This window comes from Annulohypoxylon maeteangense (genome assembly GCF_022496945.1).
Source record: "Annulohypoxylon maeteangense strain CBS 123835 unplaced genomic scaffold GGS22scaffold_13, whole genome shotgun sequence".
In the NCBI taxonomy this organism is placed as follows: Eukaryota; Fungi; Ascomycota; class Sordariomycetes; order Xylariales; family Hypoxylaceae; genus Annulohypoxylon; species Annulohypoxylon maeteangense.
The window spans coordinates 476491-495028 of record NW_025953260.1 but is presented as its reverse complement, the minus strand read 5'-3'; the positions used below and the strand labels follow the sequence as shown (position 1 = coordinate 495028).

General features: G+C 32.2%; 3 protein-coding genes across 3 annotated transcripts; all 3 read left to right on the top strand.

Annotated features, from left to right (window-relative positions):
• The first annotated feature begins 7862 nt into the window (after positions 1–7862).
• On the top strand, positions 7863–9851 carry GGS22DRAFT_168037 (S-adenosyl-L-methionine-dependent methyltransferase). The gene is made up of 5 exons (XM_047962075.1): positions 7863–8385; positions 8441–8570; positions 8622–8745; positions 8803–9523; positions 9655–9851. Exons 1-5 carry the CDS (start codon positions 8149–8151, stop codon positions 9703–9705), a joined length of 1263 nt encoding a protein of 420 aa, XP_047817001.1. The 5' UTR covers positions 7863–8148; the 3' UTR covers positions 9706–9851.
• A 1697-nt stretch (positions 9852–11548) lies between these two features.
• GGS22DRAFT_36835 (amino acid permease-domain-containing protein) lies at positions 11549–14083 on the top strand. Its single transcript, XM_047966919.1, has 2 exons — positions 11549–12941; positions 13013–14083. The coding sequence occupies exons 1-2, from the start codon at positions 11919–11921 to the stop codon at positions 13841–13843; spliced, it is 1854 nt and encodes a 617-aa protein (XP_047817000.1). The 5' UTR covers positions 11549–11918; the 3' UTR covers positions 13844–14083.
• Positions 14084–15630: 1547 nt separating this feature from the next.
• Positions 15631–16539, top strand: GGS22DRAFT_168033 (uncharacterized protein). Its single transcript, XM_047962074.1, has 2 exons — positions 15631–15927; positions 15990–16539. Exons 1-2 carry the CDS (start codon positions 15659–15661, stop codon positions 16429–16431), a joined length of 711 nt encoding a protein of 236 aa, XP_047816999.1. The 5' UTR covers positions 15631–15658; the 3' UTR covers positions 16432–16539.
• The last annotated feature ends 1999 nt before the right edge of the window (positions 16540–18538 follow it).

Sequence of the window (18538 nt, the reverse complement as noted above, 5' to 3'; positions counted from 1 at the left end):
TAAATGTAAACTAAAAGAAATATAAATAAATAAAATGAAAAAAATATTTCGGCGATAAAGTTTAAAATAAGTAAATTATTAAATTTATTATTAAAATATACGTTTTAGTTTAATTAATTATTTTATAATTAATTCGAATTAAAAGTTTTTATAATTAAGTTTATATAAAAAGCCTTAAATAATTAAATCGATTAATTTAAGTTATACGTTATTAATAATTTTATTTAATTAAATTATCGAGCGAAAAGTGTTTAATATATTTTATATATTTAATTAAAACTTTTCGATTAAAATTTTATTAAATAATTAATGTATAATTTTAATTTTAATTACTTTTATTTCGATTAATTATTAATTTTAATTATTATAACTTATATTAATTAAATTCCCTTTAAAAGCTTTTTCGATTAATGTAAAATTTATATTTATATTAATTTATTTTATTAAAAAAAAACAGGTTAAAATTAAGGATATATAAGTGTAATGAAGTACGATTAAAGTTTCGAAAATTATTAATTAAGTTATTTTTAATACATGTATTTATACTTGAATTTATATACGAAAAAAGGTATATTCGATATTATTACATGATATTACGCGCGAAAATTCGATTTTCGTATTACGCGGGTAATATTACTTTTTATAAATTACGCGAGATTAAAATAAATTAAAAATGTATGTATAATAAAATTTAATATAAGAATATTAAAAATATATATGTTTATATAAAAATTTAAGTATAAAAAAAAATACCTTTTAATAATTAAAATGTTTATTTCGTTTATTAATTTAATACGTTTTAATTATATTAATAATATAAAGTTATATAATATTTTTTTATATATAATTTTAAAAGTTACTTTTTATAAATAATAAAATTTTTATTTAAACGTGAATTTTTAATTATTTAAATATTTATATTTTAATTATTAAATATATATAAACTTAAAAATATATTATAAAAAATTAAAACGTTTAATTATTAAATTTTTTTTTTAATATATAAGTTTAAAAATTTAATATAACCTTTTTATATATTTTATTTAAAAGTTAAAATGTTATTAAAATTATATAAACGGAAAGTTCTTTTAATATAAGTTTTATTAAATTTAATTTATTAAGCGTTAAAAAACCATTATTATACGATAATAAATTATTATATAATAATAAAAAATTAAACGATATTAAAACTTATTATATATATATAATAATATTAATTTTCTTAAAACTTAATAAATTTTAAGCTTAATAATTATATAAAGGGTTATTTTTTTAACTTAAAATAAAAACTTATAAAATTTTTTTAATTAATAAATTAACGCGAAAAATTAACTTATAATAAATTTATTAATATTATTTTTAATATCGATAAAAGCGTTTTATTAATAAATAAAATATTTTTTATATATATTATAAAAAGTTTAAAGGTTTTAATGTTATGGTACGAATCGAAAAATTATTTTATTACGTGTTTAAGGGCCGGTTTTTATAACGAGGATATAGTTTTTTATAAAAACGAGAAATATGCGGTTTAGAATTTTCGTAACCGTATACGTTTTAAGCTTAATTTATAATTTATTTTCGATTATATTATTAAAGATAAAATAAAGAAAGAATTTATTTACATACTTACCGAAATTATTTAAAAAATAAAAAATTACGATATATCGATTAATTTACGTTTAATATGTTTTCTTTACGTAACGAACCGATATGAATTTAAATATATATATTATTATAATATAACGTTTATATTAAATATATACGATACGGTTATTAATAAAATAATCGTTAAGACCGGAACATTTATCGTTATTAAGATAATAATTTTATATAAAAAACGAAATTTAACTTATATCGTGTAAAAAAAATTAATAATTAATTTAAGTATAAACGATTTATATTATATTATTTTTATATTAAGCTTTTAGTATTTTTATAATAACGTTATAATGTATAATAATTATAATAAATATAAGCACGATATAATTTAAATGGTTATACCGTTAATTTATTTAAATTTTTTTCGTTTTATATAAATGAAAAAATATTATAATAATATTAAATTACGATTAAAGCTTTTTTATAATACGTTAAAAAGAATTAATTACATATATTTTAAAGTTTATATTTATAAAAATATTATTAAAAATAATATTATAATTTTTTTAAATTTAAGGAAATATTTTCTTTAAAAAGCGATAATTAACGACTTTAAAAAGGTTATAAAGTGTATAAGGGACGTATTAATTAATATATTATTTAATTTTAAATATTTAATTACTTTTAAAGTTAAAGATCGTGAATTATATAGGAAGAAAATTAATATATAATTTTTAAAAATTTTATATATAAATTTTTTAAATTAAAAATAATATAAAAGTAATAAGTTAAATAATTAAGTAATTAAAAATCGCATTTTAAAAATGAAAAATTTCTTATAAAAGAATATTAAAAATAAAAAAAAAATTTATAAGTAAAAATTAAATTATATTTTATATTTATTTAAAGTAAAGCCTGAAAATAAGTATTTTATTAAAAATGCTTTAAAGTATTTAGTTTAAGAAAAATATAATATTACGTAAAATATGCGTTTTAGTTTAATTCGAGTTATTTTTTCGTATATATTAAAATAAATTTTTAAAATTATGAATAAATATTTAATATTTATGTTTAAAAAAATATTTAGTTTAGTTTAAATATTATTACTTATAAGTAATTATTATTTAAGTTATAATTATACGTATATTTAGTTATATTTAACGTAGTTCGGTATTAATAATAATTATTATTAATTAAATAAGGTTTAATTAATATTATATTTTAAAGCGAAATACGAATGTAATAATAAAACGTGGTGTTATTATTATTTTTAAGTATTTAAGTTTTAAATATATATAATAAAGTATTATAAAGGTTATTTTAAGTAATTTTAACTTATATATATTATAAAAGTTATTATATTTTTCCTTATACATTTTTTTCGATTAATTAAAGCCTTTTATTCTTATTTTATAACTTTTATAACACGTATTTATTTTATAATTTTATACATTTACATAAAAAAAACCTTATATTTTAATTAATTTTAATTTGGAATATTATTATTTTTTTTTACATCGTATTTTATTATATAAATATTAATATATTATGTTTTTTTTATATAATCGTTATTAATTTAATTATTAATTTTATTATTTATTTTATTAAAATAAAATTAAAATTTACTTTTAATTTACTCGTACTTTTTTTAATTAATATACGTAATGTTAATATTTTTTTTATTTTTAATATTTATTATTTTTTATATCTTAATTTATATAAAACATTATTACGTTTTTTTATTTTAAATAATAATGGTTATTATTATATTTTTATTTATAACGTTTATTATATTATAATTAAAAATATTTAATTAAAAAATAGTGTTTTATTTTATAATTATTTATTTACGTTACGAAACTTTTTAACTTTTTTAATTAACATATTTAAAAACGGTATATTATATAAAAAAACGTATTACTTTTATATTCGTATAAACTCGTTTAATAAGTTATTTATTTATTATTTTTTATTATATATTATTAATATTAATATATTACGTATAAATTCGTATTTTATTATTATTAAATTTTAACATTAAGTTTTCTTTTATAATTATATATTACTTTTATAAACTTTAAATATTTTTTTCGTTTTAATGTTAAAAATGTTTTTATTAACGAAAAGTTTTATTGATGTTATTTATATTCGAGATAAGTTTTATCGGGTTATTTAAATACGTTATTATAACGAATGTGTTTATATTATTTTTAAGGTTAAATTAAATTAGTTTATTAATAATCGAATAAATTAATATTTATCGAATTTAAGGAATTTTCTTAAAATAAATAATATTAATAATACGCTGTTTTTTCGTTTTAATGTTTATAAAATATTCGATTTAAAAAAACTTATTATTATTTTTAAAAAGTAAAGGAATAATTATAAGTTATTATTATACGTATTTTATTCGTAATTTTAATATTTTTTCGAATAAAACGATTTATATTATAATTAGTTATTATAACTAATTATTAATATTAAGCTTAAATTCCTTTTCGTTCGGTTTATATAATCGTTATTTAATAATATAATATTAAAGATTTTTAAATTTAACCGTTTATATATTAAAATTTTTATTTATTAATTAAAAACTTTTAACTAGTTAAATTTAATTATTTAAAATAACGGGACTTTAACTTAGTTTCGTATTTTTTAAAATAATGTTTAAAAGCCCGCTAAAAATAACGAAACGGCTAATTTTTTAAATAAAAAACGTTTAAAATTTACTTATAATAAAAATACTTATTAATTTTATTTTATTTTTAAAAAACGTATAATAAATTTTCTTAACGATGGAAAATATAATTTATATATTTTAAAAGTCGAAAACGATTTATATAACGAAAATAATAATAATAACGATAAAAAACTTTATAAAAAATATAAGTTAAAACGTATTATCGATTTATCGTATTAAAATTTTATTTTTAATTTATCGTTATTAATTATTAATATTATTAGTAATAACCGTTTTAATAAGTTAAAAAATATTAAAACGAAAATTAGGTTAAACTTTAATAATAAAAATATTAAATTAATAATTTCTTTTAAATATAAAAAGTAATATTATATAAGTAATAATACCCGAACTTTCGTACGCGTTATTATGCGTAAATTAATTTTATACTTAATAAATTACTTTTTTTCCTTAATTAATAATTTTACCTCGTATAATTAAATATTATTAAATTAAAAATAATTTATTAGTTGTTTTTTTTTAAGCTTTTTTATTAACATTTTTAAGTTTAAGTACGTGAAACTTCTTATTTTTATTAATTTTATTTACTTTATTTTTAATTATTTAATTTTAAATATTTTTAACGTATAATAAATTATTTATTTAATTTAAATTATTAATTATACTCGACTTATTATTTATAATTAACTCCTTATTTATATTTTCCGGTTTTTTATTTTTAATATTTATTTTTAATAAAAAACGTGGACGTTTATACGGCTAAGTCGAAATACTTTTATAATTATTAATATTATTATTAAAATTATTTTAATTATATATATTATTAAAATAATTATTATAATAAATAAAATTAAATGTATTTTAAAAAATATTAATATTATATTTATTTTTATTATTATTTTATCCGTTCGGATAAAGACGTTTTGTTTTAATTAATTTATTAATATGGTTTTTATTTTATAATTAAAGATAATTATTTATAAAATTTTTTTAAACTTTTTTAATTTTATTATTTTCTTAAATTTTAAGCATATTAAAATATATTATTTTATTTATGTTCGGTTTTTTAAGAATTAATATAATTTATTTAATAAAGATTAATTACGTAAATTAAGCGAAAAAATATTCCCGAAATAATTTTTTAAGTGAAAAAAACGATTTATTATAATAATATATAATTAATTTTAAGTTATTATTAATTAATTTACTTAAAATTATAAGCGTATAAAAACGTAAACGAAACTAACGGTCGTTTTAGGTATTTAATTTAAAAAAGAAAATAAAGTTATTATGGTTAAAAAATTAATGAATATTTTTACGAAAAAATAAGAAATTAAAATAATTATTAAATGAATCGTTTCGTAAAAACCTTTCGATTGTAACGTAATTACGTATATAATTTTTTTTAAACCATGTTTTATTTAAGGTTAATTTTAAAATAATATGATAAAGTTTTAATTCGTAGGTTACCTCGTTAAAACGATAATATTTATTATGTAATGTTATGATAAAGAAAGATATATATAATTCGAATTATTTTACTTTTATTTTATCCGATTTATTAATATTAAAAAAAGAAACTTCGGCGAATATTTTAAGTATTTTCTTAAGAAATAATTAACTTGTAAAATTTAAATAAAAAAAATATCGTTTTATAATAAAGTATTAATATAAAAAATAATAAAAGTATTAATATATTATTAAATATAATGTACTTTTAATCCAGTTTAAAATATGAAAATAATATTTATTATTTTATAATATATTATTATTAAGTATTTTTACGGTAAGTTTATTTATGTTTATAAATTTTAATATAAATAGTTTATTTTTTCGATTCCGTTTTTTATTTTTAGTTTATACGTTATAAGTTATAATATAATAAACATAATATAAAAAAAAATAATAAAGTTTTTTATTAATAATTTATAAACTTATTAATAAGTTTAAATATAAATAATTTAAATAATAAACGTTAATACGTCGAAATAAACTTTTAGTTTTATTACTTTATAAAAATAATTAAAGTATAAAGAAATTATAAACGTTTATTTTCTTTAATTTAATAACGATATTTTCTTAATAATTTAATAATGATATTTTATAATAATATTATCGTAAGACTTAAAATTAAAAATAATTAAAATTACTTAAGTAAATAAGTAAGTAATAAAAAATAAAAAATAATATTAAACTAAATTTAATAATTAATGTTTATTAAATAAAATTTACGTTTTTACCGATAAATTATTATAAATAATATTATTTATAATATAAATTATATTTCTTTTTTATATATTTATATTATAAAACCGGTTATATATATAAATTAAAATGATTTAACGGGATAGCGAATTTTCGAACTATTAACCTTCGTTTTAATTTAAAAAGTTATTAAATAAACGAACGAGATAATATCCCGTGGAATTAACGTGATAAATTATAATTAAATAAGTATAAATTAATAAAGATTAAATGTTAATTTAAACGTTTTAATTATATTTTTTTTTATATTCGTTTATTATTAAATACGTAATATTATAATATTAAAGGGAAATTTTACCACTTTTTTAAGTTTAATATTAACGCCGAATTTTTATTTAATTTACTTTTTAACTTTATTAAAGTTTAGCTTTAAATTAAATGAAAATAATAATACTTTCGACGTTTTTTAATAATAATAATAATAATAAAATTATTCTTAAGATTTTTTAATACTTAAATATTATATTATTTTTTAATAATTATAAAATATTTTATATATATTTACATTATATAAAAACTTATTATATAAAAAACTTAAAATAACTATATCGGCTAAAATAATTATTTCATTTTTTACTATTTATTTTAATATAATAAAATCAGTTTAAAAACTTACTCTCTTTACGCGTTAAAAGTACTATAAATAAAAGTAGCAAAAGTAGCAAAAAGTGATCAATGTACCTTTTGAACCCCTTGGACGGACTAGCACCTATTTAAGTATGGTGTGTTGTCTAGCGCGCCCCACGGGTACCTACTCGAGGTGTCAAATATTCGGCCTGACACCGCAGTAACGAAAGAAGCATGGTATTTACAGGCACAAAACTGACGTGCTCAACTTTTACCAACATGCCGTACTCCAATTTGTGTTATCTTCCTAGGTGGTTACTGAATGTGGCCATAGCGAGTTACAAAACGTTAGACAGGATCCCAAAGCCAATGAACTTCAAGCATTGCTGATCGCTGCACTAACAACAATTCCAAGGACCAGGAAACTCTCATAAAGAGCCAGTTATTAGCAACCAACCAAACCCATACCCGTGCACTCCTCGGGATATATGTCCATGTGTTTTCCCCGTGGCCAGACTAACACACTCGCTCAGCTACCGAAGCTCAAGCCGAACGCTGCAATGCTACCTCATATATGAATATCATGCTATGGCTCCCATGGGTGGATTTCTTGTGCATTAGGAAAGTATCCAATTATGTACCTATAGTAGGTATAAATCATACTCTACATATGGATGTGGCGTTAATTATTGAAATCTATATGGGTCTGCTACCTGGTTTAGGGGAGTATCGAGAGACACCGACAATCCTCATCATCAACTTCGTTTCGGTCGCCATCCAGGTTAGGAAAAGCTTACATTGCCATGAATTGTATAATATCTTCCAGACGATATCAGGGGGCTATTTCCACGTGTCTTTGCCCTTGAATATCAAGCATCATCGTCCCTTGCTCGAATTATCCGTTAACGAGTTCTACCTTGCTATTCTGACATATTCTAATCTATCTTGATCTAACCTCTATACCTCGTATTATTTACCCGAATTTTCACTAAAGATTCAAAGGACGATTCACAATGTCTGCCCAAGGGAATGGCGTAGCCCCGAAGGGAGCTCCTTTGGATCCGAGCATAGCTTTGAAGCCATGTGATTATGAGAGTGTTGGTGCTCACGTCGAGAAAATCAACAAACTAGCTAGCTCTATAGCCCCAGAAGACGACAAAGCTAGACTCGAACTTGCGGAGGCTGCTAGAAAGTTGGTGAGAGCTTTGGAAACTCCCCGGGAGACCATGATCAAGCATTGCTGGGCTCAGGTACGATATTCTATACAACTAGTAATTTAAGATAGCATATTTATGATATCTGTAGACGGCCACAATGGCTGCCCTCACAGTCGGTGTTGATATAGGTTTATTCAACGTCATGGCCGAGGACGGTGGAAAGAGCAAGAAATCGGCGGACCTTGCTAAGGCGGTCGAAGCGGATCCAACCCTCGTCGGTATGTTACGGTGATGGCCACTTTATCCGATGCCCCTGCTAATTCATGCAGCCCGACTCCTTCGCCACCTGGGTGCGATGGGTTATGTCGAAGAGACCGATGTCGACGAGTATAAGCCAACCAACTTCTCGAAATCCTTAACAATCCCCATCATTTATGCCGGGTACCCGGTCTTGTGAGTATTAGCAACTACAACGACTGATAGATTGGACCCTATTAACATTTAGCTTAGATCCGGTGGTTTACTTAGCACAAATAATCTGTTCCACGAATACCTCCGACAGAACGGTCGCAAGACTCCTACTGACTTGTCTAATGGAGCTCTTCAATATGCCTACAAGACGAAGAACAACATGTTCGAGCATCTCCAAGCCAACCCACCCTACGGTGATCTATTCAACTTACACATGGGCGGATACCACCAGGGTCGGGCAAGTTGGATGGATACCGGATTTTTCCCTGTCCAAGAGAGGTTAATCGATGGAGCGGATAAGAGCGATAGCTCGCCGTTCTTAGTCGATATCGGTGGCTCAATCGGCCACGACATCCAGGAATTCTTGCAGAAGTACCCATCTGTACCGGGCCGTTTGGTGCTACAAGATCTACAGCCTGTTCTTGATAAGATCACAACTCTAGACAAGAGAATTGAAGTTATGGCGCACAACTTCTTGAACGAGCAACCAGTTAAGGGCAGCCGGGCTTACTACATGCACTCAGTCCTTCACGACTGGCCGGATGTTGAGGCCCAGAAAATCCTTGCACGAGTCAAGGAGGCCATGAAGCCAGGATACAGCAGGCTGCTCATCAATGAGAACGTTATCCCTCCGCGTAACGCGACCTGGGAAGCCACTGGTCTCGATATCCTCATGATGACCTTGTTGGCTTCTAGGGAGCGAACGGAGCAGGATTGGCGTCAATTGTTGGGCGAAGCCGGCTTGAAGATCACCAAGATAGTAAGTTCTCCACTTATCCTTCCCCCTTTTCTCAACATAGTGAACACCTCGATCTTAGAGGAGTGGTTAAAAAAGAAAATTTCCCCATCCTACCATAGGTAAGGAACGTTTTACTAACAATATATCTCTAGTGGACTGTCGCGAATGGCGTCGAGAGTTTGATTGAGTGTGAATTGGTATAAAGGGGGTCTTGAAACTACAGCCCCTAATGGATGACCACTGTTAGACGTATACACTACTTCAATTCTGGATTGTCGATAGAGTGTAATATAGTAGAGCTAGGTTATGATCATGGTGATATGTAAACATTCATGATATAGAAATAAACACAATTGGTTGGAAAGTAACATGCTCTAAGGAATGGGTAACTTAAGATGAAACTATTGTGATTGTAGTGCTTAGACCTCACCGATATCAGGCCAAACAGTGACCTTCGTTTTTACATCTCAGGTACAACTAAGGTATGATTGGCAGTCTTGGTGTTTATTTAGTGACATATAATACCTACCTACCTAGGTAGGTATTTATTATTATTTACCTACCTATCCATCTACTAGAGCATCTATGGAGGAATGATGTATTCGCTATACTAGATACATTTTTACCTCACGACATATCGCCGACCATAGTATCATACAGTAAAACGACTTAAGACGGCCAAGTCCTCGGCCTGGGAGTGTTCTATTTTTAACAGTAGCGCTCTAGCTCCTACATCTTCAACCATCACACGTAAATAGCATGATAATTCCGTGCTATATGTGAGCGACTTCTTACGTTCGTTTACCCACCCCCAAAACTGCTACGAGGCGATGCTCTACTTTAGTATACCGCAGACAACTCTAGGCACTGAAGCTGATCATATGCTGAATATAAGGATCGAGACCAAAGATGACAGAATGGCATTTGGGCTCTTATGAAGTACCTAAGGGATGGCCTACGGTCTATATGACGATAATGAGAAAAGAAGCACCAAAGAGTTCAATTTACGTTGAATATGATACGAAGACTCATTAGCTGATTTCTTCGACACAATTTACACTCTTTATTTATCTAGGGATAGCAAAGTCTTAGGTTCAGAAGAACTGGTGTACCTAGTAGGTAATTACGGCATACTAAGTACCTACCTAAGGAAAATTAAGGCAGTATCATATAGCGACACTAATGTTATATATCTGTTTAATCGTGAAATGGTATGCAATTGAGTATTATAATATACGTAACTTGTAAATGAAGCTATTCCAGGCTCCGTTAAACTAGAAGTTGTATAACACAGTATGCTGCCCTTAGTTTCATAGCCTATAACATTCCCTATACGGTAAGCGTTAGCGCGATCTCGTTTTTTTATTGGTCACCACTACCCCGGCAGACAGTGTCTTCAATCGAATAGCTGACTTGCAGCGCGGCATGTGTTACACCACATATTAATTGGGACGATGACTCATCCATAGTTGGCTTCGACCAGGGAGCTTCGACCAGGGAAAGTCGATGTTCGGGAGTCTCAGAGATGGCAGATGGAGCTAGGTAACATTCGATCCCATAGTCCTGGTCGTCATGAATTATATACGATCCAGAATTGCGTTCTTGTTAGAAATGTACTGTTGAGCTCGTGGAAAATAAAGCGTCAATACCTAACTACATTGCTAAGAATCAATTCAGCGCAGGAAAACTGATTACATAACTCTCTTCCCAACATTGGGGTGGAACGCACGTAATCGGCCATTCAGCTCGTAATCGTCTTCGCCTTATGACCCGAAAAATAGTATATTTGGAAAGAGCGAGTCGACAAATAGCATTGCTTATAGCCAGGCCTGGGCTTCTCAAGTACCGAATCTAAAGGGTTCATGTCGGTAGTGACTTCGAATAAAATGATAAGCTGTGGGTAAGGTAACTCCTTTTGGTGGCTTGGTACCACGGTACTTCGGAACCTCTTCAATGCACGAGCCACATTCTAACCCTTTTAGGCCATAATAAGGGGAAAGGAGCTGTGGGGGGCGCAGACGATCAGAAACAAGCAATCGCTACCTCATTGTTCCATCTTCCATCTTCCGCATTTGATCCAACAACCAACCTTAATATTTTTCCCTCTTAGAAAAATTTAGCGTGAGGACCATTATCACAGCTTGGGTTTTATCCATTAATTTTCATAGTGTTTAAATATTCACTGTGGCTTTCCGGCATCCTATCTTAATTGTCTTAATACGTTACTTGGGTAGTTCTGGCGACTTGCGGTCTGACATCTCTGACATCACAAATTCTCTCGGCGCTACCATTCAAGCGACTTCGTGTTTTGCGACGATTCATCAGCCGACATGGTTTTTTCATAACTACGGAAATCGTAGACATTAACTGAGGTTACCATCCTATACTCATTCCGATACAGCCTTGGCTAGCTGCGATGCCACCCCAATACTCGTCCGCCCTCCACCCCGGCGCACGAGATTCCCTTGAACTCGCCTCATTGGCATCATCGGATCCCGGCCACGATACCTACTCAGAAACCGATTCTAGACCATCGATATCCTCATCACGAAAACTTTCCATCGAACAAGACGATCCATTAGATAACAATAATCTCGCAAGCCGTTCTAATTACGTGTCAGGACATAGTAGGACTTACTCTGTCACATCTAATTTTGACTATGCTGCGAATCTATTCCCACTTTCCTCCTCCAACGCTCCCGGGTATGCTCCGCTAGGTGCACCTACATCAGCCGCGCAACGTCATGGCGGATTAGGAGGCCCCTCTCTAGAAAAACATAAAACCCTGACGTATCTTAATGGGCTAGGTCTGATAGTTGGCTTGATAATCGGTTCGGGTATCTTCTCATCCCCTAGCCAAGTCAACGTCAATGTCGGATCGCCCGGCGCATCATTGATAGTATGGGCGATATCGGGTTTCCTCGCATGGACCGGCGCCGCAAGTTATGCAGAACTTGGTGGTGCCATCCCCCTCAACGGAGGTGCGCAAGCGTATTTATCTAAGATTATGGGCGAATTGGCTGGTTTTCTTTTCACTTGGGTCGCGGTACTCGTCCTTAAGCCTGGTAGTGCCGCCATCATCGCGATCATCATGGGCGAATACCTTGTACGCGCTTTCATCGGGGCCGAAGCCGAGACTGTTAATCCTTGGATCAACAAGTGTGTGGGTCTGGTTGGGTTATTCATGGTGACCTTTTTAAATTGCGTTTCGACGAAACTCGGGACCCGCGTGAACGATACCCTCATGTTCTTGAAGTTCATCGCTTTAATTGGAGTTACAATTGTTGGAATTGTGGTGGCCCTTACTGGATTTTCCTCATCTGGGACGGCCAACATGGATTGGAAGAACCATGCTTGGTTTGAGGGCACGAGCAAAGACGGAAGTCATTGGGCCGTCGCCTTATACGCTGGGCTTTGGGCTTTTGACGGTTGGGACAACGTAAGTTCGTACCTAGGGGATGCTGAGTTGTTTCCAACGGTTCATGAATGCTGACTAATCGTTAAATATAGACGAACTACGTTGTGGGCGAGTTTCGCAATCCGTCGAGAGATCTTCCACGTGTAATCCACACGGCGATGCCACTCGTAATTATCTGCTATCTTCTCGCCAACTTCTCGTACTTCCTTGTCTTACCCCTAGATGTCCTCAACTCAACCAATACGGTCGCCGTTATGTTCGGCAACAAGGTATTTGGTCCAATTGGTGCGCTTATTTTTGCTCTTATCGTCAGCGCCTCCTGTTTCGGTGCGCTCAACTCAGCCACTTTCACAAGTAGCCGACTTGTATACGCTGCCGCCAAGGAGGGTTATGTTCCGGCCATTATAAGCCGTGTAGGTATCGGCTCTCGTGAGCCTGGAATGGCAACTATGAGAACCAGGAATTGGTTTTCTAAGCGATTACATAACATGATTGGTGACGAGGATACGGGACTCTTCTTTACCCCGATATATGCGCTGGCATTGAACGGCGTTCTAACGGCTGTCTATGTAATTGTTGGCGAATTCGGGGAGTTGGTTACGTTCTACGGCGTAGCGGGATACTCCTTCTATTTTCTCACAGTCCTGGGGCTTATTATTTTACGAGTTAAGGAGCCACATCTGGAAAGGCCATATAAAACTTGGATCACGACTCCAATCATCTTCTGCTGCGTGAGCTTATTCCTACTAAGCCGCGCTGTCTTCGCCCAACCCCTAAAAACGCTCATCGTCGTAACATTTGTTCTTTCCGGAATCCCGATATTCTTCTGGAGGATACAAGGTCGGGATCAGGTCTCCAAGCGGGAGACAAGCTCAGGTGATAGGTCACGAGGATGGAAGTTTTGGAAACGATGGCGGAAATGAAGATGACGATACGAATACCTACTTACTGACCCCTTGTTTGGGGTGGTGTTTTCAATACACCTTGTGCAATTGAGCATAGCAAGCATTCTGAATGAGCATCGGATCAAGCGGAGTACAAGGAGTCATACAATCATGTTGATTCTAGCTGGTGGCATTAGTAGATAGCATAGATGGCGCAGACACATACATGCCTTGCAGTGTAATACATACCAATGAATAAATATTACGTTAAAACGCCTGCGAAAGGAGACAGATTTTGCTTGTTTCAAATATTGTCATCATGTCTGCGCTATGCAGTGATCACGGAGTAATCGATGGCCATGAAGGACCGTTAATGTATACCTAGGAAATATATTCCGTTCCTCTAGCGCTTCCTGGAGACATCATTTATCGGTTGATTCTAATCAAAGGCAGTAGGATCCCATCAAAAGTTGAAGCATATTGCCAATATGGTGCAGAGAAATGAGGCATCTTACTAATCGCCGATTACTAACGAATGACAAAGCATATATCGATTATGTAATTATAGATTAGGTCATCAACGCTTCTGATGACTAATCAAGCTGGATGAATCTTTTCTGGTAATTACAACAACTCAGAATAATAAATCACCATTGACTACGAATAACAATTGAGTCAAATTGTGTGATGCAGGGAATTAGCAGAAACTACGTTTGTAAGTATTGAAGAATCGTAGAATGCGGTTGAGATTGAAGTTTGAATATTAGGAGTGAGGCAGATGATTACGTAATCCATTCAAGAGCCAGGAAGGGATGGAAACTTGGATATGATAGGGAGAACCCGCCTATGAATTTCTTGCGTATTAATAGTACTAGGTATAAGGCGGAATAATAAATATCTTACGCATGGAAAGAACGTATGAAAGTCCTAGATAATGCTGTTAGCAGGTCAGGGCATACAATCTTTTTGTTGCGAAGTTTTACTTTAGCAGTTGATTACAGCGGTTCTAGGCCCCTAATCTCTTTTCGGCCACTGTAACACGGGTACCCGTGGTCATATCACAGTGCCCTACAACAGCTAATTTTCAGTGTCCATTCATAACTTTGGAACAACCTTCCAGGGCTAGATCTCAAGTTTTGAAGCCTTTTAAATACAAGGTAACTATAACTACTTGTAGATAATAATAATCTTTATTTGCAGTACGAATATCCATGTCAGAGTTTCGCATATGAATCACACTCTTTGCCCCGTGCGCGATTGAATCAGCAACAGCTCTAGGTGACAGGTGAATAGGGTATTTGGTTTTGGCTAGGATCATAGCCCTGGAGGTACCTATCAGCCTGAAATCCCCCTAAGATATAGCGGTTATCCACCAAATTTTAGTGCTCGATCACTGAAGGGACAACCTACACTTCAATTGAGTGGGCGCTAAATATCTCAAAATAGGTGCTGTCTGGAACCTGGGCACACGATTTTAACCCATAAGCAACTATGCCAAACTTTTCATCGAGACCTTCATAATACCATAGAAAACAATGACCGGGTTATTTCAGGCCTTTTCAATCACGATACGACCAGGTTTTCTGTACCGAGAACAAGGCCCTTGCCAAGATCCCTGTATTTGGGCGGCTGTTTACACTGCTGAACCGAAAATGCACGACCACTATTCCGCGACCAACTACAATTGGGAAAAGTATTTCCGCATTTAGCAATATAGCCATCCCGGAGGCCCGGAGGGAGGAGGCTCAGGTCATGACATTTGGACATATAAATGGTAGAACCTCGCCTTTTCTTAGAGTTCACTTTCTCACTTATCCTATCCTGAACTACAATCACGGTACACCATTCGCGACCATGTTTCCCAAAACCGCTCTTCTCGCCCTCGCACTCGTTCCCTTTTCCTTAGGTCAAGTCGCCGATGACTTTGAGGGTGGATGGGATGAAGCATCATGGCCAACTTACGCACCTGACTGCAACCAAGGTGGTAAAGTCAGCCTGGACACCTCTACTGCTCACAGCGGCAAGAACTCCGTGAGGGTTGATGGTGCGGGTGGTTTCTGCGGACACATCTTTTTCGGCACGACAAAGGTCCCCAGTGGCGATATCTACGTTAGGGCTTGGATGTAAGTCATCATGATAGCGATTTTACACGAGGAAAGGCAACACTAATATTCCCCCTCTACAGAAAAGCATCGAAGGCCCTCACTGACTCCCATGTCTCCTTCATCACCATGCCCGACTCCGCTCAGGGCAGCAACAAGCACCTACGCATTGGCGGCCAGAGCAAGATCCTAATGTACAACCGCGAATCCGATGACGCCACCCTTCCTGACTTGTCCCCTCAAGGTATCGCAGCCTCCGCCGCGCTTCCCACCGGTGACTGGCAATGCTTCGAGTACCACGTCGGCCCCGACGGCACCATCGAGACATGGTTAAACGACAAGGCGATCGAAGGTCTTACCAGCAAGGCGGGCGTCGCTAACAGCAATGCCGCGCAGTGGCAGCGCAGCAGTGTCAAGCCGAAGCCTACTGCTATTTACTTCGGCTGGGAGTCGTACGGAGGCGACACGAACACCTTCTGGTACGATGATATTGCTGTGAGCGCGACGAAGGTTGGATGTACCTAGATGGATCTGCTCCCCCTTGCCCCTTAACCTAGACAACTTGTATATTAGCCTAAATAGGTGGAGGGAAAGGTACACCAATTATAACTCTGGATGTCAATCCACGGGAAACCTATATGATCGTTCTATGTGTAAATAGTGTTATAAGAAGTATTTAACCCCAGAAATAGCAGAGATGCACCCCGCAAAATGTGCGTATTGTTTCAGGGGGATGCCGAACCGGGTTTCCCGGAGGCTCAGGTAGCGTTTGCCGCATTTGGATGATCCGCAGTGCGGATATTCGGGCCGTTCGACCTTTTTATAAAAAGGTGTATAGTATACTAGCTAGGTACCTACCTAGTTTGACGCTGGATACTGGCGAACGAGTTTATGTAATTCATAGCGTAGTTGAATGGGGTTAATTTGTCCCTATCGTCAACAACTGTTGATCTAGAAAAAAGCTCAAAATCAAACTCAAAGATTCACCATACTTAGACCCTAATTACCTTGAAACTTCTCTATTCATTTTAAATTAAAGGGACTACTACGAAGTACCTCAACCCTTAATAGAGCCATAAAGGTTAGTATTAATTTCACGCATAGTTAGGTACCTACTAGGTAGGTAGGTACACATATGTCAATAGAGGCATGTATAATAAACAAAGCACTTCGACACGATCATAGATCGATATGTCTTCGAAGCATATTTTTCTTCCTTCTTTCTTGATACACGATCATTGTTAGTTATTATTAGAGGATAATGCAAATTCAATGAAAGCAGCTCATGGTTGAGTAAGTCATTGAGTGTCTTTGATAATGTGTGCCTAAAATATGCGTAGTTTTTCAACGCAGTTAGATATTCAGAGGCATTGATCTTATAGGATACCTAGATACCTATTATATATTATCTTTTATGGTATTACTTCGTAGCACCCTGGTGTTTATCTTACTGCTATGCTATCTTATTGAAGGTTATGTATTTAAAGACATGTTAATGAGTGCTAGGCCCCCTTTTGATCTATTAATACACAATAGCTAGCTTACTATAGGTAGATAATTCTGTTTATCACAATACTTCTATATAAGTTCAAGTTCACGTGCTGGGGGGTTATTCAGTATGACAGTTTGCAAAATAACTGGCTACCTACCTAAGTAATCTCTGTCTATCTAGTATAGCAAAATTGCATCTGTCTAGATAAGAGTATCTATCAGGCAAGAGGAGGAGCAAAGATGACGCAGACTGCGTCAAACCTGCTTCCGGTGATGGCATATCCGCGCCTGCCTTACTAGGTATGCTGACTCTTGTTTGGGAAAACGCGATATACAGTATGTCGCCGTACCCGCTTTGATCTATACTGTCACGGTTCTGATCCTGCCGCCGGTGAACGTGATGTGTGGTACGTTGTTGCCCTTATCTTTATACAAATTCCACCAACAACTCAAACAGCGTTGGGCATAACTCTGCCGTATAGGGAAAAGGGTATATATGATCGTATATGTACTTACCCACTATCATCGTTATTGGATCAAATATAAGGCTAGTACCACTTCAGGTGAAATTAATACATGCTCCATCACTGTCACTGCCATGTATGCGTCCATTTTCATCTGAACACCAACTAGCTCCTGAATTTACAGCAACTCTGCCCTCCAGCTACTTACCTAGTACTCCAAATTGTAGAAAATAGTTCACGACCGAGACTCTCGTATTACTTTACCAAATGATTTTAAAGTAGGTCTTGCGTATTTGAGATCTATATAGATATAGGGCGAGTTAAACTTAACACCAATCTGGATGCCACATTGCGTCTCTATTCGATCAATACTACAATGCGTACAATACGGCGTGTTTGAAACTAACACAAGTAAGTCATCAAACTTTCGTTTATTAGAGCCCAATCCTACGATACTGTCCTGTTCGTCTCATCATACCTACTAGTACTGGTTCTGTTGACTCTGACATGCCGTTTCCTTCCCGACCACCAACTGATTACTTCCCGATTGTTTCCCTATCAACGTGTCCTGAGAAGATATAACACCCTTCATGACCAAATTTGTTTTAAAAATTTTAGAATTTCCTAACTAGAAAACTCGTATCTCAGTGAGCTATATCTGTTCTTTATTACCTACC